General features: G+C 41.1%; 1 protein-coding gene across 1 annotated transcript in view; it reads left to right on the top strand.

Moving 5' to 3' along the window:
- Positions 1–14,592: 14,592 nt before the first annotated feature.
- The window catches only part of TTF2 (transcription termination factor 2), a 37,980-nt gene continuing 25,011 nt past the window's right edge, over positions 14,593–27,561 (top strand). The window contains 9 exon segments of the mRNA XM_006172502.3: positions 14,593–14,684; positions 14,765–14,867; positions 16,741–16,827; positions 23,717–23,783; positions 24,811–25,494; positions 25,497–25,618; positions 25,620–25,815; positions 26,144–26,258; positions 26,611–26,790. Coding sequence (XP_006172564.2) covers positions 14,657–14,684; positions 14,765–14,867; positions 16,741–16,827; positions 23,717–23,783; positions 24,811–25,494; positions 25,497–25,618; positions 25,620–25,815; positions 26,144–26,258; positions 26,611–26,790 — 1,582 coding nt within the window. The 5' untranslated portion in view covers positions 14,593–14,656.

Raw genomic sequence — 27,561 nt, 5'->3', positions numbered from 1 at the left:
ACTCTCACATGGTTTCCTGCTGCTCTGTTCAGATCTACAGCTCCCACTGCAGTCAGGATGCTGTAGCACCTGAGATGCCCAAGCTGGACAGTGGCAAGCAAGGAAAAGTACCTAACTCTCATTCTGTCCTTGTGTTACTCTATTTGGATTTCCATCAAATCCAAGATGGTGGGCGAGGGTTTAACTCAGTGGTAGAGTGCATGATTAGCATGTATGAGGTCCTGGGTTCAGTACCCAGTGCTGCCATTAAAAATAAATAAATGAACTTAATTACCTCCCCCCAGAAAACGAAAACAACAAAAATCCAAGATGGCTTGTGCCCCCATGTCTCTAAAGATCTCCTGTGACAACTCCTTCAGCTTTTGCTCAATATCTCCTTTCTCCTTAGGGTCAAGACACCAGCCAGTCTGGAACTAGTCTGAGAGACAGACTTCACACTGTGCTCTCCATTTCACATTCTTGGCTCCCAGGAAACTCTGTAATGTCTTCATCAGCAGCCCTCTTTCTCCTGCAGGTGGGTCATGCAAATCAGGCTTGAGGGAGGCTCCCCACTCATCGGACAGGTCCAGAGAAGTCGGCATTACCTATAGGTTCAGCTCAGACTTCTGTTACCCTGGCTGTTAATCTTTACCTCCTAATGCAGCAAAGTGCCATGGGCAATGAGAAATGAGACGATGTCACAAAGGAGATGTCATTTAAATTTTAAAATGTCCGGAAATATTTAGACAGGAAAAGTTGGAGTAAACAGTCATCAAGGGGCAGAGGTAGCCTCGTGTAAAGCACAGTATGTAGAATAGATTTGATTTGATTTAAGCATTAGATTTGCGGAGGGGGGCAATGGGAGATTAACACAGAAACACAGGGGAAGGAAAAGAGATCGTGAACTTGTGCAAGAACTTGGACTTTATTGGATGGACAGGGTGAGCCATTGACTGTTGCTTAGTAGGGAAAGAACAGTCGTCCTGTAGGAGGATTGGAAAAGCAGCCGCATGGATGAGGGATGGGGTCGGGGTGGGTACTTTGTAAAATGGAGATAAAACCAATTTTGTGAGAGTTTGGAGAACTGAACAAAATTATCAGCAAGTTTCCAGTATTATGTCAAGCTCATAGAGGTAGCTAATACGTATTTGTAAAATACAATGACACATGTTATGAGATTCTTCTTCAATTTAATAAATACGTGTTGACAGAATTTTCTACTGAGAAGTGTAGAGATAAGAGAGGGTTATGTCGTTCATTATCTTAACTGGCTTTCTGTTTACTTTGTATTTTTGAAACTTGCTTTTATGTTTAATTTACTTGTCAGAAATTTGGAGTTTCTATCATGTCATCTCTGAATCCAAGGTTCCTTCTGCACCAGTTCTGACTGCCAAATGGAGCTATTTTGACTAGAAGCATATTCATCACATTAAACCATTTGCTGAGATGGAGGACCGCATGGGATAAGGAATTATTAATAAGCTCATATGCTGTGAATAACCATTAAATGAAAACCCAAATTCATTACATCAGGATGACTAAATTTGAAAAGACTGATCATATCAAATGCTTGTAAGAATTTGGAGCAACTGGAATTCAATACATTGCTGATGGGAGTGTAAATCTCTTCAACTATTTTGTAAAACAGGTAGTTTCTAATAAATTTAAATATACACTGACTCTATGGCTTAGCAATTCCGTTCCTTACATTACCTGAGAGAAACGAATGCCGATGTCCACTAAGACATACGCAAGGATACGCATAGCCTTATTCATCGTTGCTAAACACTGGAAACAAAACCATTGTCCATCAATAGGTGAATGGATAAGGTATAGTTTATATACATCACAGAATACTGCACAGTAAAAAAATGAACAAATTACTGACATATGTGATGATGTGGATGAATCTTACAGCATTGTTGAGTGAAAGAATCCAGACACAAAATGGCATGTCCTATATGAGTCTACTTATTTGAAGTCCAAGAACAAGCAAAACCTATCTATGGTGACAGAACTCCGAATAATGATTTCCTCTGGCAGGAGTATTGACTGGGAAGTAGCATAAAGGAAGCTTCTGAAGCAACTGAACTGTTTTTTTATCTTTATCTAGGTGATGGCTTCATAGGCATATGCCTCTGTAAAAGTTCACTGAACTGTCTTCCTAAGATTGAGTACTGTACTGTTCATAAATAACTGAAATTAATTCTATATAATTTAATAAATATAAAATATAAATATAGTATGCATAACTTAATAAATAGCTTACTACATGTAAGCTTAAACCTGAGTTTTTTTAAAAAGCATCTTTTGGGGGAAAGGGGGTTTAACTCAGTGGTAGAGCACATGCTTAGCAGGCATTAGGTCATGGGTTCAATCCCCAGTACCTCCTCTAAGAATAAATAAATACTAAATAAAACTAATTACCTCCCCTCACCAAAAAGATTAAGAATAAAGTAAAATAAACTTTAAAAAATAATTAAATAAAAAGCATCTTTCTTTCAAAAAGTATTTGAGAACCAACTGGATGGCCAACACAGAGAGGGGGATTTTAATATACAAGAGAAATAAGATTCCTGTATTCTACAAGCATTTTCTGATATTTAGCATGTGCCAAGACACACACTAGGAGCAAGGCATGCAGAAATAACTGACATCATCCATTGCCTCCAAGAGAAAAGGAGAAAGGAGTTAATAAATCATGAGGACTGAATCCTTATGACAAATCTGTAAAGAAACTGAGATTAAAGCACAAACCAGGAAAAAGCAGTTAGGTACGGTGCCTAAGGTCACTGAGCACTAAGGGGCAGAGCTGGTGCGTTGACTCCAGAAGCAGCATCTGTCACAGCATGCTTCCTCCGGCTGCAGAGAGCCTGCGCTCTCATTATGAGCAAAGACCTGTACGCGCGCAGTAATGAGAGGCTCATTGGGACCGCACAATGATGGGTGCTTCTTTTCTCCCATGCTCTCTGAGTGCCGATTGGCTCTACAAAGGGGAGACGAATTCGGGCTGGAGGAGCAGGAGACCCCTTTGCACTCCTCGCCTGGGTTCCCACAGATTTCCGTCCAGCTCAGAGCATGATGATTGAGTAGTTGCCCTGTGCTGCCTTGTGATGCTGTTCAAACAGACACACAAGAGCGTGTTTCTGTATGATCTCCCGTGACTAAAGGCAGATGCTGTGAGCTCTCGTCTGTCTTTGGGGAATCTTTGTATTGTTTACCGGTCTGTCCGACAGCAGCTATTTGCACCATGCAACTAGCAGCAGGAAATCATTTCAAGAGTCTTCTGTTCTCAATACCCAAGATACGACCGGCCTAATAAAACAATGCAAGTTATCAGAATAGCCTTTATTTCCTATGTGGGGGCCACAAAACCTTCTAGCCCTACAACTGACAAATGGGGATGCTGGTGCGAAAGGCATCGCTATTGAAGCAAAAACTCGAGCAGCGTTACAGGAGACTGAAGGGGCTGTGGGCTGGCCGTAGCTTCCATGTTGAACGTGGGTTACTGGATATGGCTAGTGTTGGCTCCAACACACACACCTCTAAATTCCTCGCTTGAGATCTTGTTCTTGATGGAAGGAAAGTATTCAGTATAGTATTAGGTATGAATTACTCAAATCCAGTAAAATAGGAGACTTCTCACCTGGCAACAGGCCAAATGCAATTGTGATATTTCGTAACCCTTCTCCACACACAGAAAAATAGTCAACATATCAGTCCTCATAAGGAGTAAGCTGCAGTGAGATAAAATTGAGGCTGCTAACTACTCCTTCTTAGAGTCTTCCAGGGTGACCTTTTGGTCTTTTTAGATGGTATGTCCAATGAGCACTTCCACCAATTTAAGTCAGGAATGTGAGATCTGGATTTGGACTGCTTTAGGTTCAGCTCCTGATGACATCGCTCACTGGCTGGGTCACCTTTGGCAGTTAATCTCTTTGCCCACTTCCCTCGTCCATCAAATGGAGGGACTATCCATTGCTTCAGAGGGTTTGTTGTAGGGATTAAATGAGACGTGCATGTAAGGAAGTTAGAACTCATAAATGTTAGACGTCATTACCATGATTGACAAACTGGCCATATTAATCCTTTCTGCTCCTGAAGAGGCTACCAGTTACCTGCATTTTGCCTCCTAGTTTTTAACACAGTAGTGGAGAGACAGGGTATGGAAATGAAAGGCAAGCCTGGGCTTTGCCACAAAGTGGGATCCTTGCTTGGGTCCACAGTCCAGGAGACTCATTTCAGGAAAGAGAAGTGTAAAAGTTCAGGAAAGAGTCAGGATATCGTAGTAACGTGGACAGAGAAGTGTTTAGAGAAAATTGTCTGAGTGCTTTACAGGTTAAATGAGAAGTCAGTGTAGTTTAGTCCAGGAGTTCCGAGTGAAGATATGCAAATAGAGTGGAATCAGTGGGAAATGAAGTCACCAGAGACTCTTATACTGAGATACTTTATACCTGTATTAATTAGCTCGTTCAATTTACATGTAGATTTGAGTGCAAATGACACATTTGGAAAACAAATGTTATGGCAGGTAGCAAACAATTAGCTTGGAAATTTGTATTAGTCTGCTCAGGCTGCCATAACAAAACACCATCAACTGGGTGGCTTAAACAATGGAAATTTATTTTCTCACAGCTCTGGAGACTGGGAAGTCCCAGATCAAGGTGCCAGGTGATTGGCATGGACCTTCTTCCCGGCCTATAAACTGTCAGCTTCTCACTGTGTCCTTGTGTGATGGAGAGAGACAGAGACTGGGGGAGGGAGGGAGGTCAGAGAGAGGCTCTCTGGTGTCTCTTCTTAAGAGGACACTAATGCCATCATGAGGGCCCCACCTTCATGACCTCATCTAAACTGAATTATCTCCCAACAGCCCCATCTCCAAATACCATCACATTGGGAAGTCAGGGCTTCATCATATGAACTTGGGGTGGGGGATAATTTGGCCCATAGCAGAACTGACCATGTAATGAATGAACTGCACTGTGGTTTGCCCTGTATCTGTGCTCTTTATGCATGTTTACATGGTTCAGATGGAATAAATTGAGTGCTACATGTTGGTATTTTTTATTGTACTTACACACTCATGGGTAGGGTACACAACTTAAAAGCAAAACCATTCAAGCCTGCAGAATTTCCCCACCTACCACTTAGCTGTGCTTCAGCTCTTCCATCAGAAAACCGGTGATTACTAAAGGGGCAGGAATTGTGTCATCATGGAAAAAGTTTAAGGATGAAACGAATCTGCTCAATGCAGAGCTGTGAGTGCGAAGACAAAGAACCCGGAAGATCATCCTCCACAGCCAATCATTAATGCTGCTTTTGTCTCCCCTGGACCAAAGGAGAAGGGTGGAGGGTTGGAGGAAGGAGCAGTGGGGAAAGTAGGAGAAAAAGAGGACTGGGAGAGAAGACATGGGTAATAAGCATAAGAATGAGAAAGCAGAAATAAAAGCCACAAACTACAGAAAGAAGAACCTTACAGCCCCTGCCCCACCCACCCAAGCTCTTCTCTCTGGCTCAGGTGGGTCTCTTGATGCCCTGGCCCAGGTGCCAGCAGCTTCTGTGAGAAGAGAGAAGACTGCGAGCTTGCAGGAAGAAACCCCTCCGATGCCTGGAGAGGCAGCAAGCCCTCCAGCGTGAGGTAAGGCTCACTGTCTCTCTGGAAGAGCAGAGAGTGTAAGTTCTGTCTACTGTGGGTGGAGACAGGTCTGTCGGCTCCCACTTAGAGTAAGGTGGAAGCCAGTCCAGGCAAGGGAGCGTGAGAAAGTACTGAAGAAGAACTGAAGAGAGAGGACCAGCTAGATCTTTTGAAGGGGATGTCCTAGGCTTCCCAGGAAGGCTGCCTCAGATCTTCATCAAAAGAGTTATTAACCCTTCTTCTCATTGTTGGACCGAGGCAAATTCCTCACTTTGAACTACCCAGCCTTCATTCAAATGTGTGTAAACCTTGAAAGAAGACCAAGAGGGAGAGGAAGAGGGTGGCAGACTAGATAAGTGAGAAGTGACAGATGCTGAGAGGCAAACTGACAGAACAGGAGGTGGTGTGACTGAATGAATCACCAGCCCAGTACCTTTGCCCTGAAGAACCACATCCCCCTGTGGCTTCTAGGCTCCTTCCTGTGTTGCTCACCAAGAGGAAAAATCAACCAGATCAACCTCACTTCCTTTTCTGCTATGCTTTGCTGGCTGGGAAATCACAGGGCAGTTATAGAGAGCGGGTGTGAGCCACAGCGAGGCATCTGAATAAGAAGGAGCAACGTGGCATTAATGAGAGTCCATGCCTGACTGAATGACCATATCCAAAGCATGATGACCAAGGCACCATGTTTACCTGGAAGAGACCTCTCCAGGGTGTGCTAATGGGTCTACCCCAGTCAGCATTTTTACTGGCAACTTGGATGAAGTCAAAGCGAGCAGGCTTGTCAAGTGCTCACTCGACACAGAGTCAGGAGATGACATTAACAAGTCAGCTGACAGAAACAAGATTCAAAGAGATCTAGACAGGTTAGAATGATGGATCAAAACTAACAGGATGAAAGCTAGAATTCATAGTTAAGTTCAGGCAATTAGAAGCACCAGGTAAGGGAGGCTTGAGTTCATGTGTGATAATGAAAGCAGTGGTTTTGGTTGATTGAACTCTTGATATAAATTACTAGCATGACGTATTTGTTAGAGAAGAGAGAGAAAAAGATTTCTGTAGCTTTATACTGCATTTATAAAGTGGTCATATCCAAAATAAAGGAGATAATTATCCCACATCATTCTTCCTATTGAGTTCTATTTGAGATGCCTCGAATTAAGCAGAGATTCATTGAAAAATGCTGGTGAGGGGATCTGGAGAGGAGAGAAGTAATTGAAGCGGTTGGAGCAGTTTCCCTGAGGAATGAGAACCCAGGTGGAGTGTGGGGAGGATGAGATCATCATATTCAAATATTTGAAAGTGACATTGAAAAAATTGTGTATTATGTGTAACTCCAGATGGTAAGTGGAAGTTTCAGACAGAAGGATTTCTACTCAATACACATTAGAATTAATTGACATTTTGAGATACCCAAGTAGAGAACTTGCTGTGACCCGAAGTTTCTATGCTGAATCCATCACGGATGATGGGGAGGGGACGGGGAGGACACACTGGGTGACTTTCAGGTCCCTTCCACTCTATGGTTTAATTTATTTCACTTAAAAGGTATGTAGTGAATTTCTGTGCCCCGTGTATATAGTGCAAATCAGAAGCTGCTCTCTTGGCATCTACATATATTATCAACGGAGGAGACAGACAAGCAACAGGTGAACCGAACAACGCGCTACCAGCAAAATGTTGTACAGAAAGCAAGCACGGAGCTGAGGCAGAGCGCTGAGGAAGGACCTCCGTTAGGTAAGTGGTCAGGGAAAGCCTCACTGATGGGATATTTAAGTGAGACCTGAAGGTTGAGGAACGAGGCTTTTAAAGAACTAGGAAAAGGGGGGGTGGAGGGTGGGAAGGGATAGATTGGGATTTCAAAATTGTAGCATAGATAAACAAGATTACACTGTATAGCACAGGGAAATATACATAAAATGTTATGATAACTCACAGAGAAAAAAATGTGCCAATGAGTGTGTATATGTCCATGAATGACTGAAAAATTGTGCTGAACACTGGAATTTGACACAACATTGTAAAATGATTATAAATCAATAAAAAAGTTTAAAAAAAAAAAAAAGAACTAGGAAAAGCATCCTCAGTGGAAAGCACAACATGGACAGAGGCCCCCTTGAGGTAAGGCCAAGCTGGGCGCACTGAGGAGGGGAACCGATCAGGGTGGCTGGAGCGCAGGGAGCCAGGAGCAGAGGTGAGAGGGAGAAGCGGCCAGGGCCAGATCACATGGGGCCCTGTGTGAACAAAGATGAAGCCTGAAACCTTTTTCCAAGTTTGACAGAAAGCCAACGAAGGGTTTTAAGCAAGGAGTAACAGAATCTGATTCATGCTATTCAAAGGCTGATGTGTTCTTTAAGACCGTTTTTGTACTGAAAAAAATAGCAGAAAACAGAGGCTGTTCCAACATGGATGGACCTAGAGATGATCATACTAAGAGAAGTAAGTCAGACAGAGAAAGACAGCTATCATATGATGTCATTTAAATGTGGAATCTAAAAAAATGACACAAATGAACTTATTTACGAAACAAAGAGACTCACAGACATAGACAACAAACTAATGGTTACCAATGGGAAAGGGGGAGGGAGAGATAAATTGGGAGTTTGGGATTAGCAGATACAAGCGACTAGGTACAGAATAGATAAACAACAAGTTCCTACTGTATAGCACAGGAAACTTTATTCAATGGCTTTTAGTGACTTGTAATGAAAAATAATATGAAAAAGAATATGTGTGTGTATATATACATACATATATATATATATATAAATGAATCACTATGCTGTACACCAGAAACTAATGCAACATTGTAAATCAACTATACCTCAATTTTTTTAAATTTACAAACAAACAAACAGAAGCTATTCTGTTCCAGCCCCTAGGTTAACTCCGAAGGGACGTGTATGGAGAACTGGCCAGAACTCTGCCAGAGTTTCTTCAGTCCTCAAGATCCCAGCATCTAGGGAGACTCCAAACATCATGGCAAAAGTCTTTGGAGCACTGGGCAGTTTATTCGTTCTCAGCTTGAGAACCTGGCATCTACCCTATGTCATTTGCTGCCTTCCAGAAGAAACGCAACTCAGGGTGACTGCCAGCAAACAAGTATACAGCCATGAGAGGCCTTGAGACTCTAGGTTATCTCACTTCTAAAGAGGCAAGGGTTTTAGAAAACAAGTGAGAAGTGTCCTTGCTTTCTAGTAATATTTGGAATTGGAGTTGAGCATAAGGTCAGAATTAAGCAAAATAACTAGAGTAGAGTTAAGGGAAAAGAGATCTTGCTATAAAATTGAAATTAGCTACCAAAAAAGGGAATGAAAGGAATTAAGAATATAAAAGAATGGATTAATTACAGGAAGGTCAGGATTATATAGCTAAACTGAGAACAAAGCAAGTTTAAGAGATGCTTAGTGAGGTGTGGAGATGTGGGTCCTACAACTGCTTTACCTGACAGTGTAATATCGTTGCATGCTGTGTAGAAAAACGGGGAAAAGAGAAAAAGGCTACCAATAATCCTACCATCTTAAATAACCATTATTATTATTTTGGTGCCTTTCTTCTGTTATATTTTCCTATGCATCTGCTTTTAATGTCTTACTGGATTTTTTTTATTAAGTCATAAGAGCAATACATGTTAACTTGTGGAAAATGAAAACTACCCTCATCTCCCAACTCAGCCTCTCAGAGGTATCTGAATGGAATGTAGTCTTAAAAGTTAATAGTTTGTTGTGGTTAAAAATATTTTTCATATGACTGTAACTGCAGCATGTGTGCAATTTTGTTACTGAACAGTCTACAAACATTAACGTTATACATTACTATTTCTTTGATCTCCTTGAGTTAATAACAGTGTCATTTTTGCTTGGGTTTTAGTTTTAAGTTTCATACAAACCTTTAAAGGAAGAAAAACCTTTCAAGACAATTAAAAAAGAGGAAGATGATGGCTAATGAGCACATGAAAAGGAGCTCATTATCAACAGTCATTGGGAAATGCACATTCAAGCCAAGATGAGGGGACAGGTATAGCTCAAGTGGTAGAGTGCATGCTTAGCATGCATGAAGTCCTGGATTCAACCCCCAGAACCTCCATTAAAAAATAAGTAAACCTAATTACCTCCCCCACGCCCAGATTTTTTTTAAAAAGAAAAAAAGAGAAGTAAAATAAATAATTAAAATAAGTAATAAATAAAATAAATGAAACCACTTCACAGCTGCTAGAATGACTGTAATAAAAAAAAGATAGACAATAACAAGTGTTGGTAAGGACGTGGAGAACCTACAACATTTATACATTGCTCGTGGGAATATAAAATGATACAGCCACTTTGGAAAACAGCTTGTTAATTCCTTAAAAAGTTATACATAGACTTACCACCTGACCAGCCATTCCTCTTCTAGGTATCTAACCAAGAAGAATGAAAACAAATGTCAACATAAAGTCTTGTTAATCTTCATAACAACATTATTCCTAATAACCCCAAAGAGAAAAGAATCTAAATGTATATCAGCTGGTGATAAATACAATGGAATACTATTCAGCAATAAAAAGAACGAAACACTGATACACGATACAACATGAATAAGCTTCAAAAACGTTATGCTAAATGAAAGAAGACAGAGGCAATAGACTACATATTGTGTACTTCATTCATACGAAGTGCCCCAGAAAGGCAAATTTATAAATGCAGAAAGCAGATCAGTAGCTGCCTTGGTGCTGGGGGTGTTAGTGGTGATGGACCACACACGGGTTTGAGGGAAGTTTTGGGTGTGACGGAAATGTTCTAAAACTAGATTGCGATGATGTTTGCACAGCTTTCTAAATTTACCAAAAAAGTACCAAATTGTACACTTATCAGAAAAGAAAAATGGAGTAAGAGGGCCTGTTTTGAAGCATTTGGGGGATATTTTAAGACCAGTAATATTTGGAATGTAATACAAAATATTGGTACAACAAAAGAATTTGTAAAGTCTCTTCACTTTTCCAATTATAACTAGATTTGTCCTTATTATAGTCTCATCCTGACTGTGCCTTTGTCAAAGAGCAAGTTTAAAATGATCATATATTTGAAAGGCACAAAATAAAATGAAATTGAATTACCATTTCATATGGTTAAATAGAAAGAATGAAAACGGCAGAAGAGGTGGGCCTTGTGTTAGGTTTTTAATGTTAATATGCTGCCACCTAGTGGTCATTTATAGAATGGCAGGACTTGGCTCGTAGGTTTGTTTTTTTCTTTTTTCTTTTTTTTTTTTTAATTGAAGTATAGTCAGTTACAATATGTCAATTTTTGGTACACAGCATAATGTTTCAATCATACATATATACACGCATATATTCCTTTTCATATTCTATTTCATTATAGGTTACTACAAGATATTGAATGTAGTTCCCCGTGCTATACAGAAATTTGTTTTTTTAATCTATTTTATATGTAGTAGTTAGGATTTGCAAATTTTTTTTATCTTGGATTTGTTGAGCCACGTCTGTATGACACAAATATCTGAATGCTTGGCTATGTGTAGGTTAAACATCTGAATGAATCACTGAATAATTTATGCTTCATAAAAATACTGTGGTGGCAAGCACTGGATTGGGAGTTCCTCCAAAACAGCTTCTAGTTCCTGATCTGTGTCAGCTTTGTGACTTTGGGCCAGGAAAAGATTAATTTGTTGGTTTCAAAGTCCAAGGAGAGGCTCTGTAAAGAAATGGCTAAGAGCACGGCCTTGGGGCAAACTCCTTAACTACTCTAAACTTTGGTATCCTGTTGTTTAAAATGGGGATAAGAGAATACCCGCTGCCAGGGCAGCTGTGAGAATTACATGTAAGAATGCATGTAAAATAGTCATTTCAGGATACACCTCAGCGTTAGGCTACTGTGATGGTTCCCTTTAGTGACCATGTGCCTTATGGGGGGAAAAATCCTTTATATATTATTTAAAATTAGTAACCCCTCCCCACCCCACCCCAAAGCAATGAACAAAAACCCAGAGGGACATAATTTCGGAAAACAAAATATACTTAGATCCTCAGCTAATTGGAAAAACACATTTGAACAATTTAATTTTCAAAATAATGAGTAAATGTAAAGGTTGCATAGAACTGGAAATCTTACAAATAACTTGAAACTTGGACTTGCTGATTGTTTTAAAACGATACAGACAGCGATAGGGATGTTCAGGGGCGACTCTTCTGACACTCTCATCACCAATATCCTAGTCTGGCAGGTTTAATATATGCCAGCCAGCACAAATGCTGACCAGATGAAATACAGCTGTTTCATTTCCCCAAGAATTAAAATGAGCGTTTGAACCACTCTGGATTTTATTCAGAGAACCAGTCGGCTTGAAGATTAAAACCAACTAAAATTAAAGAGTTTCTGCTGTTTCGCTCCTTCACCCATTAATTTCCTTAGGATGTCAAAACATCTAGATTTTGCTTTCCATGTAAATGTTTTGGCATTGCGTATACATTGTATCTTTGTTTTTAATAGCTTTATTGAAGGATAATTTAGACACTACAGAATTCGCCTATTCAAAGTGCACAGTTCCCTGAGTCTTAGTAAACGTATATACAGTTGTGCAGCCATTACCACAGTCCAGTTTTAGAACAATTCCATCACATACTTTACATTTGACCAGCCTCATGCAGAAAGAATTTATTGGCTCATTAACTTGTGGATTTAAACCATCGTTGAGCTCTAAGACTGAGTCTAGGCATTCGTTTTGAATAAATCACGTTTTAAAGAAAAACAGACTCAACTTTACTCAAAATAGCACATTCTCCAAAGGGCTTTCCAGGGGTCTGCAGGCTAATTAAGGATATGAATTAAAGATAAGTTAATATATGTGTATATTTTGAAAAGTATATACTGTATCACTCACTATAGTTTATGCCAATATTATGGCCACCTTTCACAAAGTACTTGTTTGTTTTTTCAGCCTTATGAATGTGATTAGATAGAATAAACCCTCCAGAGCTTAAGTATTTTGTTCTAGGACATCCTGAATTGATGGAGGAAATGTTTACCCCTCTCTGTGACTTGGCTGCGCATGCTTTCATGGGGTGGCACCTGAGATACAGGCTTGAATGCTTGCAGAGGAAGAGATTCTTCCTTAATGGGATATTTAAGAGGCCCTGATTTTGTCTTTTTGTTTCAAAAAGATATTTTTCAAGAAATAAGTAAATTATCATGCCCTTTGTCCTGCAAGTCCAGTATTCATGGTCTACTTTTCCCCATACAGCATTTATTAAATATGTGCATAAAAATCTCTCAGTGTGAGAGTTACAATCTATTATAAACTGTAATACTGAAAATGCCTGTTATTTGTTTCCTTTTTGCTCCTTTTCTATCTTTAAGTTTATCTATAGGTGTTCCAGAGGGGACAGTTATGTATAAGCCAACTCCACTTTGCTTCCAGACACATCTTACAGGTCTAGTCCTACAGAGTTTATGGCTAACTCCACTCATCTTGACATTTAAATACTATTTTACATTTTTTTTTTTTTTTTTGTACGTTGTTATTTAAGTGTTCAGTATATGCTAGTTCAGTCTCCTCCAAATACTGAGCAAGCTCTTTGTGGTTAGAATAGTTGTTTTCAACTTTGTGTATGAATGAATTTTATATTTCTCAACCACCTAGGCTTCGCACTGGGCATACAAAAAGCTAAAAGCTATTTAGTAAATACTTTTTAAATAAATGACACCTCAGGTTTCTCACCCCTCCTTTGGCTCCTATATGACATTTACATTTATCATAGAGCCCAAATTTCCTAGAACTTGAAGATTTTCTGTCCTCCTCTGTCTGTAAGTACAGTTGCACATGCCACACCATATGTCTGGACATATGTTCCTCAATAGTTGTAATATGAAGCCATCTCTCTTGCAATAAGTCTTTGATTGCTATTGCTCTTTTTGTTGACTAATAGATCTGATTATAATTTCAAATAGTCCCCTTTCTTTTAACTTCATCCTCGGTTTTTAATATTACAAAAGAATACTAGTAGAAAAACTCTGACAATAAAAACGTACAAAATAAAACTTTCACTAAAGGTAATCTTTTTCTCCCCTGTTGTTTCCACTTTGACACTTCTAACTCAGGTCTCCTACACTGAGCGCCTAGAGAACGAACATTCAGAACAAACAGGAGGCAGCTGCGCGGTCCCCTGGGCATCTGTCTGCAGATCGTCCACTCACTAATTCTGTGATCTTGGGTGAGTTACTCAAATTTTTATGAGTCTCGGGGTCCTTAAAATGCTGCCCCTCTCACCAGGGTGTCAAGAGAGACGTGTACGGGTAAGCACTTTGTGTCATGGGGTCCCAGAGAAGCCCTTATGCCTGCTCTATGACAAACTTTGTTCACTGCACAGCTTTAAAGGATACCGCATCAGCCCTCACCTGCACCCCAACTCGCCCCCTCTCCCACCGCCCCAGCACTGCAAATCCAGTAGCTGCTCCTGCGGTGGCCTCCCCTCCCAGTGGCCGAGCGCGGCAGCAAAGCGCCCACCAGCGCCAGGCCCCTGCTCGCAGATGACCGCGGAGCTCCAGGCGCTCTCGGCGGAGAAGGGAGCCTTTTTTGCAGAGCTCGTCTCTGCAGTTTGTAACACCTGCAGCCTCTAGGGCCATCTCGAGATCTTAAAAGAATGCAAGCTAGACTCGCCCCGCTCACGGTCCTGCTCTTTGCTCTTCCAGGACCTACAAAGCAACTCTCCCCTCGGCCCGGAAGCCCCACCAGCCTCCAAACCCTACTCCAGCCTCAGCCACACCCCACCAGCCAAAGGCCAGGTTTCTCCCACCCACTCGCCTCTTATTTGATTTTGGCGCCCCCCAAGCCTGAAAGCGGCTGTGATTGGTTGGAGGTGAGCAAACTTCCCGTCTGATTGGCTGATGATAGGGCGGGGATGGCTACGGCCGCGGCGGTGGATTATGGGGGTTAAGGCTACAGGAGGTGGGTGGTGATTGGTTCCTGAATGATGAGGGCGGAGTAAAAGGCGGAAGCCGGCTTTGAGGGTGGGGTGGTTTCGGGGGAGAGGAAAAAAGGAGCGGGATGGAAGCAGTTAGGTGTCCCGAGCACGGTAGGAGGTCAGCGTCCCAGGGTCCCTTGGGGGTCTGTCCATCTAGCGTGGCGTAATCGTTGTGGACCTTCTCTCCTCAGGGACCTTATGCTTCCTGAAGACTGGCGTCCGCCATGGCCCGAATAAAGGAAAGAGCTTCTACGTGTGCCGGGCGGACACGTGCAGCTTCGTGCGGGCCACCGAGTAGGTCTCGAGCTGGGCACGGTTCCCTGCGACCGCGCGCGGCCTCCCGGGGAAGTCGCGGCTCCCCGCTGCCTGGCGCCACAAGGACTGGGAGAGCTGGGAGCTAGGGCCCTTGGCATGTTCGGGAGACGCTCCGCTACTGCTTGCTGTGTGACCCAAGGCTGGTTACCTTCCCTCTCTGGGCCCCCAATTTCCTCACCAATAAAATGGAGGATCGGCTACCTTTGGATACTTCTAGCCCATTCCGGTTCTGGGTTTCTCTTCAACCGTCATGCTTTGACGACTTCCTTCTCCTGCTCTGACGTTACCCACTACCCCATTTAAGTGAGGACATACAGGCATAGCAGAAAATAACTGGCACTAGTTTTAGGCCAAACTGGTTTTTAAATATTTGAGATTAAAACATTCTGGTAGTCATCTTATCAGCCCCTTTAAAAAAATAGGGTTCTCTGCATTTAAGTGGTGAGACTTATAATGGAAATAAACAAGTTACTTTAGGGATTAAAGCAGAAGCAATAGCACAAATCTGATTCAGCACTCTAGTTTTTACCAAACTGAAAGCTGAGACCCGGAAATATTAAGCACCTTTGAAGTCAGGAAAGTTAATACTGTTCTCGTAAAGTTTTGTTAATGTTTTCACAGTACCAGGTGTCCACAGTCTCTAGTGATATTTTAAACTGTCACATCATTATGTATTTTTTCCTGCTTTCTACTGAAGTTGGTAGAGAAAAGGTATTTTTCTTCATAACGTATAGGGCACATAATGGATATCAGTACTAGAAAATGCAGTATTTTTTCAGCATGTATATTAACTTCTCATGTTTCCCCCACATGATTTAGATTACTTGTATTTCTATGATTTGAAACTAAGTGGGAGATTTTTACCCTTTTTCAGATTTACAAGATAAGTTTTTAGAGAAAATATTTTCTTAGTCTTCCAATAAGTTGTTTTTTCATTTGAAATTACTAGGATCTAGATTAATTAAATACGAAATGACTTTATTTAAATCAGTGTTAAATCTTAAAATAGATGAGACCAAACAAAAATACTCAAGCTGTCAACAACATATCATTGTCAGATTTACTATTTACTCTAATTTCTTTTCTACAGAGCTTCTTAGGTTTAGTACCTAGCTCAGGTTTTTATGAAACATGAAAGCATGTTCAGAATTAAACATTAATGGAAGCATAAGATCGGGCTTTAAATGAAAAGAAACATGCCCTTAAGTAAAGTACCATTTATAAAAACGTACTGCTCTACAAAACTAGTACAATTATGTTTCACTTGAAAATGGTTATTTGATAAATTTGACCTATTTGGAATATGTCTGGTAGGCAGAATATAAGCAAAAAGAAAGAAAATGCTACAGATCACCTTCACTCAAACCTCTCAAATGTTACACATAAATTTTTTCAGAGTAAGAAGTTAGAAGGGAGGAGTTAAAAGCTTATACCAAGCTAGCATGAAGCAAGTTAGGAGAATTTGTTGCTAGAGTAGGTATGTGAACAACACTGAGTGACAGCTAACAGGTTATTAAAGGAAAAAGGATGATGGCAGAACCTGGGGAGAATTCCCAGCCTGGAGGTATCACAGTGTAGTCGTCATATAGCACAGCATAATTTTAAACTTTTGAGTCATCAGGAAAAAGATACATTTATTGTCATACTTTATATGGGGGAGTGAGAAAAGATGAAAATTGGGCTCTTTCCCCAGAGGTATGCATGTGGATTTAAAAGTGTGTGGGGTTTACAAAGCCAGTGGAAGTCATACATGGACCCTTAAGTTTAAAATCCATCTTTTGAATTTAATTTTAGGACACCGACCTCTATTCTTTGCCTCCTAAAACAAAATTTCAATTTTTTTTTTCTCCAGCATTCCTGTCTCACATTGTTTATTGCATGAGGACGTTGTGGTAGAGCTTCAGGGTCTGTCTCTACCACAGGGCAAGAAAGAATACAGGTAAGTGTCCAAAAGAACATCTCAGTGTATTTGTTTTTTTTCTTCCTTTGCCTGGAAGAGTTACAGTCGGGTGGTTTCTTGGATTGACTATTCTCTAAAAGTCATTCATAAATGGATGGTGTTTCTATATGTATTGAATGTCTTCTGGGCTGTTACTTCCTAACCACTAAGCAGCTGGTTAATCTGAGAAGCCTGACCTCTGGTTAATTTCCAGATAAACTCTCCGCCTCCCTCCCTCTCCAGCTCTCCAGTAGCCAGTAACCTCAGTCCACCAGCAGTCATTCACTTGCACTAACTTGTCAACTTTCACATTCTGGTAGTAGAATGAGGTGATGTCTAAAAATGTCTTTTTCAAGATTGGCTATTCAAGGTCCTTTATATTTCCGTATAAAATGCAGAATCAGCTTATAAAATTTCCTCAGAAAAACCTCTCTGGGATTACATTGAATCTATATGGGCCAATCTGGGGAGAACTGACATCAGTGTTGATCTTCCAGTCCATGAGCGTGGTGTATTTATTTATGACTTTTAAAATTTCTTTCAGCACTGTTGAATAGTTTTCATTATAACCCTTTTGGTTAAGTTTAGTCCTCAGCATTTCTGTTTTTTGACCTTGTTATAAATGGATTTTTTTTTTAATAATTTTTTTGGGCGGGGAGGAGGTAATTAGGTTCATTTATTTATTTACTTTTAGAGGAGGTACTGGGGATTGAACCCAAGACCTCATGCATGCTAAGCATGCACTTTACCACTTGAGCTATACTCTCCCCTGCGACCCTGTTATAAATGGAATTTTTAAATAATTCACTTTTCTGTTGTTTTCTGCTAGTACAGTGTGGCCGATAAGCCTCTAGTGCATGAAGTTAGGATGTCCTGACACCTAAAACCATTTATATATGACTGGGGGACCTGTATCATATAGAAATATTGTCTGCGTGGTAGGAAGTCCCTGAAGAGTTTTTGATTCGTTTTGCAATAATAATAGAATGGGGCGGGGGAGAAGAACTAGGGAAGTTAGATTAGGAAGTGAAGGCAGTGGAGGCAAGGAGCCCACTGAGATAATAGCTACTAATGAATGCCTACTATGTGGCATAGTCATTACCTCTTGTCTTCACAGAATCTGCTGTGATAGGTTTCAGTACCCCTGTTTTACACACAGGTGAGGAAACATTTAGAGAAGTTAGAAAAGGGATCAATCCCAGGTCCCATGGTTATGGTGTGACATCACTGAGATTCCAGCCTCGGTCTGACTGCAGGCACACCCACCGTCTCTAAGTGAAAGATGGGTTTGGATCGAGGCCAGGGCGGTGGAGTTGGGGGCAGGCAGACTGGAGAATGCTTGCCGAAAGAGAATTGATGAGGCACATTTCCTGGTAGGACATTTACGCATGGTCCTTCCTCCATTTATTCCCCTGGGATAGTGATCACAGCGGCCCCCACTTCCCTGGGTTTTGAGGGTTCAGTGAGGTCATGTGTGTGATGCCCTTAGCCTGGCATTTGGCACGTGGTCAGTGCTCAGGACATGGTTGCTAAGGTGGGGTTTATGGGTGATGAGTTTACCATTAAGCAAGACAAGGAAGGGAAGGTAACATCAGTAGAGGACTGAGATGTGTGGCTTACAGGTAGAGCTGTGGATATATTGTGTCTTATGTATATCTGAAACCAGCTAGAAAAATGAGTGTGCAGCTCTGAAAAAAGGTCTAGGCTGAAGGTAGAATTTTGAGAACTTGTCTTTAATGTTCTTCATACTAGGTAGATGAGCCTGAGAGGTGATCATTATTCTAAAATAGTAAAAGCAGGGGATGGTATAGCTCAGTGGTAGAGCACATGCTTAGCATGCATGAGGTCCTGGGTTCAGTCCCCAGTACCTTCATTAAATAAATAAATAAATAAATAAACCTGATAAAAAAAAAACAACACAACAAAACAAAACAAAAAAATAGAAAAAGAATGCTAAATGTATTTCTTTTAGCCCAAATCTAGAACACTTAGTAAGAGGTACTTACTAAAGCTTTAAAAGGTTGTTTTAGGACAAGTAAAATGTAGTTCTATAACACACAAAACAAAACAGAAGAAAAAACCCAACAAGTACCTTGATAGGCGGTACAGGCTGGAAACTTAAGCAGAAGTAGGTCATGTTTCTATGGATGATGACCTTCTGAGCAGACAGTAGGGCCTTTCGCCAGAACCCCTACTCTGGAGAATGACGTCAGGGAGTACAGCCTTTCCTTCCCTTCAACTAGGTTTTCTTCTCAAGAACTTAAAGTACTTTACGTCTTTGAATTACTATCATTATGTTTAACGTGTAACCTAGCTAGGAGACGGGTAGCAGTGTAATGGAGGGGAGGTATACACTGAAGTAAGACTAAGGTGTCCATTTTTCTTACTTTGGAGTGAAGCTGCTTTTGTGTGCAGTTCTCTAACTTAAACACCAGGTGGTACCACTCACCAGCATTTGACGGACCCTTTGGCCAAGACCCTCTGTTTATGGGCAGTGAAGAAAACCATGATGGCCTCTCAGTAGAACCAGAGGGAAGAACTCTTGCCCTGATGTAAATGATGTGGTGCGTGTTGATACACAAATGTTGGACATTATCATCCGGCTCCTGAGTTCATGTTCTCTTTCAGTCTCTCTCCCTCTCTCTCTCTCTCAACTTTTATTCTCAAGGATACGCGGTCAAAATAGATGGAAATATTCTTTTGTCTGTCGAGTAAAACAAGCTTTAGTTCTTTAAGTAACTGGTTGGGGTGGGATGCTCAGAGTACTTCATGTTTGATAACACTTGGATCTTTGCATGTCTGGGAAGCTCCTTGTGTGGTTGGTTACTGAGTCAAATTGGCATGCAGATTACCTAACCCAACCATGATTGTCTAAGATGATGACATAGAGGTATCTGGATGTGAGCCAGACCCATGCAGTAGGACCTCCGGCCTCACCAGCCCATGAAGAAGCCCACTCAATAAAGCCAGTGCTTTCACTGGGTGCTGTAGAGTGTCACGCACTGAGCTATACAAAAGTCATCCTTGGAGGAAGAGGATATTGGCCCTTTATAATATGCATAGCAATTACTTTTCCCAGTTTGCCTTTTGTGTTACAATTTTGCCTATAATATTTTTACTATATGAAAGTTTAGTACTTTTATGTAGTCAAATTACTAAATCCTTTATCTCTCAGCCGCAGGACTTTGTCATTCTCCTTTCGCTTTAGGATTGCAAAAATATTCACCTCTGTGTTTTTCCTAGAACATTTACAGTTTTGTTTTTTTACGTTTTCATTTTGTTCCATCTTGAGTTTTTGTGTCAAAGAATGAAGTAGAAATGTAGCTGTATGTTTTTCCATTGCTGCCTATAAAGAAGTGAACCCTTACTCCTAAGGGCCCTGTGGCACAGTTGGGGTAAGAGTTAGACATACGAAGATCGACAAGCAGTTGGATTCGCACGTGTTAGAATGCAAAATTGGGTGTGGTCAAGTGCCAGATGCTTCTGTGACTGTAAGACCTAGAGTAAGAGGTTAAGGCTGATGAAGGTTACGGAGAAAATGGAGGAATTGAGACTTGAACTTGGCCTTGAATGACCGCTACTGATTTCTTCATCATTATTGCTCATAGCCTATGTCCTGGAAAATAATTCATGAACATACTACAGAAATTATGCTCTTTTTTATACGAATCAATGTTTGGTTTCTCTATGAGAATGTATTTCCACTGCTTTCTCTGTTGATTTTACAATTTAGTAAACATAACAAATTTTTTATCCTAAAAACAGAGAAGCCCATCCAGACTGATTTTAATAAAGACGTGAGTAGAAGCATTTTGAGCACCGTACCTTGCATACAGTAAATGCTCAGAATGTATTGTTTTCTTCCCCCTTTTTCCAAATCTTACCCTTCTCCCGAAAGTCTCTGAGGCTTGGGTTTTAAAATAGATTCTATTTATAAAACGTTCTTTCAGTGAAGATTTCAAGTACTTGATACACTTTAAACAACAGCAGCAGTTTTGTCTTATTTCCATAAGTAACAGGACTCCCTAAAAGTAGCTGGTACTTTTAATTTTTGTGCATTCAAAGCATTTCAGAAATTTGTCGAACTCTGTGTTCAATATAGTGGCCTATTGCAGTAAGAAGAATTAAGGAGACTAATAAATGTTTTTAAAACTTGTGAGCATGAATGGGAAAATTGTGAGTTTGTATGAGAGTGACTGGTCCTGTTTTCTTTTTAAAGTGAGTTTTATGGAATACTTACTTGTCCATTTGGGGCTTGTTATCTTTGCTTCTGTCCCAGTGAAGTAATGGCATCGAGCAGTCAAGACCTGCTCAGGATTCTTTTTTTTTTTTTTTAACATTTTTTTATTGATTTATAATCATTTTACAATGTTGTGCTCAGGATTGTTTTTGAGTTAGGACTCAGCCTGCTATGATTCATGTTGTAGATCACGGGACTAATTGAAGAAGTTCAAAAAAGAGCAAGAAATTAAATGGAAAAAAAGCACAAGAAAGGAATTAATGCGGGGAGAATGGAATTTAATGAGTTAGAAAGCAACAAAAGGAGAACTAATAAATAAAATCCAGAAGCTAATTGATGAAGAAAAGCGGAGAAGGCCATAATACACATAGTACGAGATACAGAAAGTTGCCCTACAGATATATTAAAATACATGTGAAATGACATATACAAGAGGTTATTCACTGTGATATTGCTTTTAATAGGAAAGGATTGGAAGCAATCAGACTATCCATCAAGAGGGGTCTGGTTACATAAATAATGAAACATCCTTATAGTGGAAAACTGTGGCTATGTAAAAAAACTATGCAGCTGTAAAAAAAAAAAAGAAAAAAATATATATACACATACACACACATGAGGAAGTCCTTTATGTGTATGTTTTTATAAAAAAGTCTCCAAGACATATTAAGGAGGAGAAAAAAAAAAGCAAACAAGCAGTTAGTAATATGTATACTATGGTATCCATTTGAGTAGAAAAGGAAGAAATAAAATATATTGATCTGAATATGCATTAAAAACATCTGGAAAGGCGAACAAAAAACCAATAGAAATGGTTACGTCAGGGAATGTGAAGTGAGCAGACAGGGAAGGAGGTACTTTTCAGTGCCATTGCATACTTTCTGATTGAATATATTACCTATTTATTTTGAACATTTATTTTACTTTCTTACAGTTTATTTTCTTCTTTGGAGGTGGGGAGGTAATTAGGTTTACTTATTTATTTTTTTTAATGGAGGTGCTAGGGATTGAACCCAGGACCTCAGGCATGCTAAGTAAGCATGCTCTCTACCACTGAGCTATACCCTCCCCCCCAAGTGTATTACCCATTTAAACACTCAAATTATGCATTGTAAAAGCTCTTATTTAACTGATTAAATGTTTTTGAGGAGTCATTTGGGGTAAGGGAAAAATCAGCTGGTTCTGTTTAATACAGCAGTACTTAACTATTATGTACAAAGGGCGAGGCATAGTTAAGAATGAAGAAATCAAATATAGTGATTGCCTTCTAGTTGCTGAATATATAGCTGGGCACACAGGCAGATACCAGTGTAATACAACCAAATACAACAAAAACACAGAAGCAGTACAATGGATGAACAGGGCAAGGAATGTGGGAAAACCGTGCAAAGGAAGTATGTCTTGAACTGGCTGTTGAGGGCCCTGTTGGACTTTGAGAGCTGGTGATGGGGGGAGATGGTGGGCAAACAGGGATAAGAGGACATCCTTTGGATGGAGGGTGGTACACATGCAAAGTCTGGTAGGATGGAGAGTGCGTGGCTTAGTTTGGGAATGGCACAGTGTAGCCATTTCTGCATAGCTGGAGTGTAGGTAGTGTTTGTGTGAGCAGGAACTGTCTTGCACTGGGATGTAAGTCTGTATTAGTCTTTTTTTGTTTTAATGGAACATTGGAAATATATACAAAAGTAGACAGGGTAGAATAATGCAGCACATGAGCTTCACCAGTCACCAACTCACAGGCTAATCTTGTTCCATATATACCCTACCCACTCCACCAGCCCAACTCCTGCCGTATTTTGAAACAGATCCCAGATAGTGTCATTGTTCAGTAAATATTTCAGTCTGTTGCTCTAAAAGGTATGGACTCTCTTTTTTTAACCAATTGTGTACAGACTTCTGGTAGATTCATAAATGTTATAAATAGTTTATTTTCTTGTAGCTTTTGTTATTTTACTTAAGTCAGGATCCAAATAAGGCCCACAAATTGCTGTTGATTGATATGTCTTTTAAGTCTCATAAGTAGGTCCCTGCCACCAATCTTTTTTTCTCCCTTGTGATTTCCTTGTTAAAGGACTGAAGGTATTGTCTTATTGCATTTCCCACTCTGAAGACTTTACAGACTGTATCGCCATGGTCTAGTTTTATGTGTTCCTCTGTTGTTTATATTTCCGGTGAATTGGTAATTGGATCCAGAGGTTTGACCAGAGTCGGGTTAGTTTTTGTTTGTTTTGATTTGGCATATTTGGTTTTTTTTTGTTTGTTTGTTTTTTTTTTTTTTTTACTTTATAGATTATATTATGGCTCCCCATTAGGGACACGTAATGTCTGGTTATCTCCTTTTTTCTGATTTTAGGAGCCTTTACTGATCAGTGTTTCCATTTCAGTCTTTCTGTAGAGTTAAAAGAGTAAATCTATGCATGCCCTCTGGTTACCATGACATCTGTATTCTTTCACTTCTTAGCCCTCATAAATATCCTGTGCTGTGTGTGCAGTAAAGAATTACTACATACGAGAGTCATTGGTTTCAGGTGACCTTTCAAAACCAGTATCAGATGGTTGTAAGATGTTTCCTTGGACTGAAAACAAATAGATCTCTGGTTTTAATGGATTTTCACAACCTTGGTTTTTTTGTGTGTTTTGCCTCATTAGATTGTTCTTCCGGTGCGTCAGAAGTAAGGCCGAGGGGAAGCGGTGGTGTGGAAGCCTCCCATGGCAGGTAGGGCTGCTCGTCTGTTTTCAAACCTGACTCTGCTTAACCTGCGGCGTCCCCAGAAGGGAAGCCTGACATCCAGTATAAACTGGTTGGTCTTCATCATAGTGTCTCTGAAAGACAGTTCTTTCTTTCTTTTTTTTCTTTTTTTTTGGGTGGATGGGGGAGGTAATTAGGTTTGTTTGTTTGTTTGCTTATATATTTATTTATTTAATGGAGGCACTGGGGATTGAACCCAGGACCTCGTGCATGCTAAGCACATGCTCTACCACTGAGCTGTACCCTCCTCCTACAACTGTTCTTTTCTTTAAGCAAGGCAGACCCTGTTGGGACTTTTAATTCAAAGGACTATTTGGTTACATTCGAGAATTAATTATTTGCCTCCTGTTTCACTAAATGTTTTTTGAGGTCTTAAATTTAGTCAGTATCTCCTATTTAGGGAAAAATTTAAATTTACTTGACTAACTTTAGCATCTTGTCATAGACTGATAATCTGCTTGATGTTGGTATAAGCGGAGTATAATTCATAAGCTTCCAGAACTTGAGAACTAGGAGAGACCCTACAGATACCCAGACCGAGGGAGGTCATGAGACTTGTTTTGGTGGAGGGATAGCTTGAACTTCGGATTCTAGATTCCCACGTGAAGGCTTCCTAAAGCCAACTCCAGGCAAGCGCAGGATAGTGTTTGGGTTTGGGGGGAAGTTCATCTTGAGAGAATAGATTTTCATGAAGAGTACACATTGTGGCTGTTGCTATTATAAAAAACACTTTGATTTGGCCACTACTTTTCCTTGAGGCCGGGAAAAGCAGTGATCATGGACAGAGAAGAAGCCAAGAATTTCAAGTGCTGTTAAGAAGCTAATATTTGGTGAGCTTGGCACATAGCCCTGTCTGCAGGGAGAGGTGATCCCAGGGACTGTTCAGAAAAATTGGACTGCTTTTACTCTGCTTCCGTTTCCTCTGAAAAAAGGCATTCTAGATGTGAAGGTTGCATCAACGCCTTATATTCACATTAGTTCCTTTGTCTTGTAGGATCCTAATTCCAAAGAACATTCTGTAACCAAAAAATATTCTGTGACCACTGAGTCTCAGCATGTGTTGGAGCCACTGTATCCTTCCAGCCAGCAGAGAAACCCGTTCAAGGTGCTTGACAAGAATCAAGAACCGTCCCTCTGGAAACAGTTCACCCAAGGTGAAGGTGAGGAAAAGACAGCTGATCGGAAACAACAGGAAAAGGGAGATCTGCTCTTGGATCCAAAGAAGGAGCGGAAGCCTGAATCTAACTGCTGGAGGGAGAAAGATCTCTCACCTGGCCTGGCGGTAAAGGAAAAGCAACCTGTAGTTCAGGAGAAGCCGCAAGGGGAGAAAACGGTGTTTCGGGGTGAAGCAAAGGAGACTGAAGGGACCCATGAAAGAAACCTTTTAGAAGTTCAGTCCAGACAGGTCCATGGGAGTGAGCCGAGAAAGCCGTCTGTGTCTCCTCTGGAGTCAGATGGGGAGAGTCATTACGCCCAAAAAGAATCAGAACCTCTGAGGGAAAAGGAAGCCAGGCCTCGAATTGTTCACCATCACGACCCAGTAAGCCAGCCCCTGCTTGGGGGACAACTCAGCAAGGAGCACCCCAAGACCTGGGAGGCTAGAGAAACAAGGGCGAAGGACGACCCAAGCGCGCAGACCCTCCAGAGGAGGCCGCCCCAGGGCCATTGTCCGGCGCCTGTCGGAGACCCTGCGATGTGTCTGCTCCGAAGGAACCAGCCCCTCAGCCTGCACCACCGGCCGCAGGGCGTCCCCGGGGGGAGAGGCCAGATGCTGACACTAGCAGTGACAGCAAGGAAGATGACTGCTGTTTCCGTGTCCTCTAAGCCGGGGAGCCCCTTGCTCTTTGACCTGACTCCAGACTCGCAGAGGAAGGAGAATCTTAAATTCCCTGGTCAAAGCGTGCAGAGAAACACTGTCTTGGGTGTTTCCAAGAAGGGAGAACCTTCAGACCCAGCGGCCCAACGTGTGTACCTCACAACACAACTGAAACAGAAGAAGGTAACTACTGCTGATCTATGTCTTGTTTGTAAGGTCAGCATGTTGCTTGCTGTAAGCAGATTAAGGGACATCACAAACACGCCAGATATATTAACGTGAGAAAGGTTTCATAGGTGGATGTCTAGTTTCTGCCTTTTTCTATGTTTATATTTTCAGGATTGGTAAGTGAGCTGCGTTTGAAAAAGAAAAAAAGATTCAGGTTTTCATACATATGGTTAAAAGACCGTGATTTTAGAGTTCTAGCATTTTAGGCTGTTTTAATCTGATCTGAAACTGTCTTTCTAACAACTTGAGAGGAGCCGTCCACTTTATAGGATCTGTTTTCCAGAGCACGTTGGCGTCGGTGAACATCCAGGCTCTTCCAGACAAGGGTCAGAAGTTGTTCAAGCAAATTCAGGACTTGGAGGACGCACTCAGCGCCCTGGCCCTCTCCCCAGAGCGAGGTAAAAGGGGTGCTGCCCCAGAACTTGGGGTTTGCGTGAGCTTCACGAGACATTTGAGAAGCCATTTCAATAAAGGATATGTGGACTCATTCACCTTTTCCATTTTACTACATGTTTCTGAACCTTCTTATAAGTTATACCTGTGATTTATAAAAACTTTCTCCCATTTCCTGTGGACTCAACTCTTTTTCCCGTTGTTTCAGAAACAGCTTAAATGCTACGCTCTCCAGGAAGAGCCTTCCCCCGCTCGTTGGAATAGTGACCCCACCCTCTCGCAACCTCACCTCCCTCATGCATAGAATTCCTTCACTTTTCAGAAATTTAACCTCTTCTCCCCTTGTTTTTTGAGCAGGCCCTAACGAGACGAGTAACACCCAGGTGCCACAACAGAGTAACTTCACCAAAACGACCACTGACCCTCCCCACATGGTGCCTCCCCAGCCCCTGCAGGCCCAAGATCTCCAGCTGGGTCCTCTAGGACTAAAGGCTGCCCGCCAGGAGGCTGCTGGAGGATCTGGTCAGTGCGGTGGAGGTGAGACCCAAGGTGCTGGCCCCAGTGGGAACAGCTCTGCCTGCGAGTTACATGCTGCCTCGTAGGTGCCTTTGTGCCCGTGCGCAGGGAGAAGTCATCCTGAGCTGCCCGTGTCAGAGAGCTCGTGATGCTCAGCCGAGTTCTTACGCAGCGTCAGTTAGATCTCTGTGAGGGCAGAGACCATATCTGCCGTGTTCTCGGTCCCTGGTCATTCAGCCCGCTGGCTGGTGCACAGGAGTCATCCAGTAAATATTTGTAAGTGAAAACTGGAACTCACATTGTGATGAGGTAGGCAGACCAGCCGACACGTTTGTGTTCTGTGTGTGTGTGTTTGTGTGCACTGATGCAGAGTGAGGAGTATGTGAATGAACCTGATGCCCAGTAGACTCACAGAGAGCTGTGAAGTCCTATTTATTTATTTATTGGGGTTTTTATATTGAAATATAGTTGATTTACAATGCTATGTTACTTTCTGGTTTACAGCATAGTGATTCAGTTATTTTTATATATATATATAAACACACAATGAAATATTACTCAGCCATAAAAAGAATGAAATCATGCCATTTGCAGCAACATGGGTGGACCTAGAGATGATGATCAAAATAAGTGGAGTAAGTCATACAGAGAAAGACAAACAGCATATGGTATCACTTATATGTGGAATCTGAAAAGTGGTATAAATGAACTTACCTAAAAAACAGAAACAGAGTCACAGACATAGAAAACAAATTTATGGTTACCAAAGGGGAAAGAGCTGGGAGGGATAAG

The sequence above is a fragment of the Camelus ferus genome, chromosome 9 (assembly GCF_009834535.1).
Source record: "Camelus ferus isolate YT-003-E chromosome 9, BCGSAC_Cfer_1.0, whole genome shotgun sequence".
NCBI lineage: Eukaryota > Metazoa > Chordata > Mammalia > Artiodactyla > Camelidae > Camelus > Camelus ferus.
The sequence above is the reverse complement of the archived record's forward strand: the minus strand, read 5'-3'. Positions and strand labels throughout refer to the sequence as shown.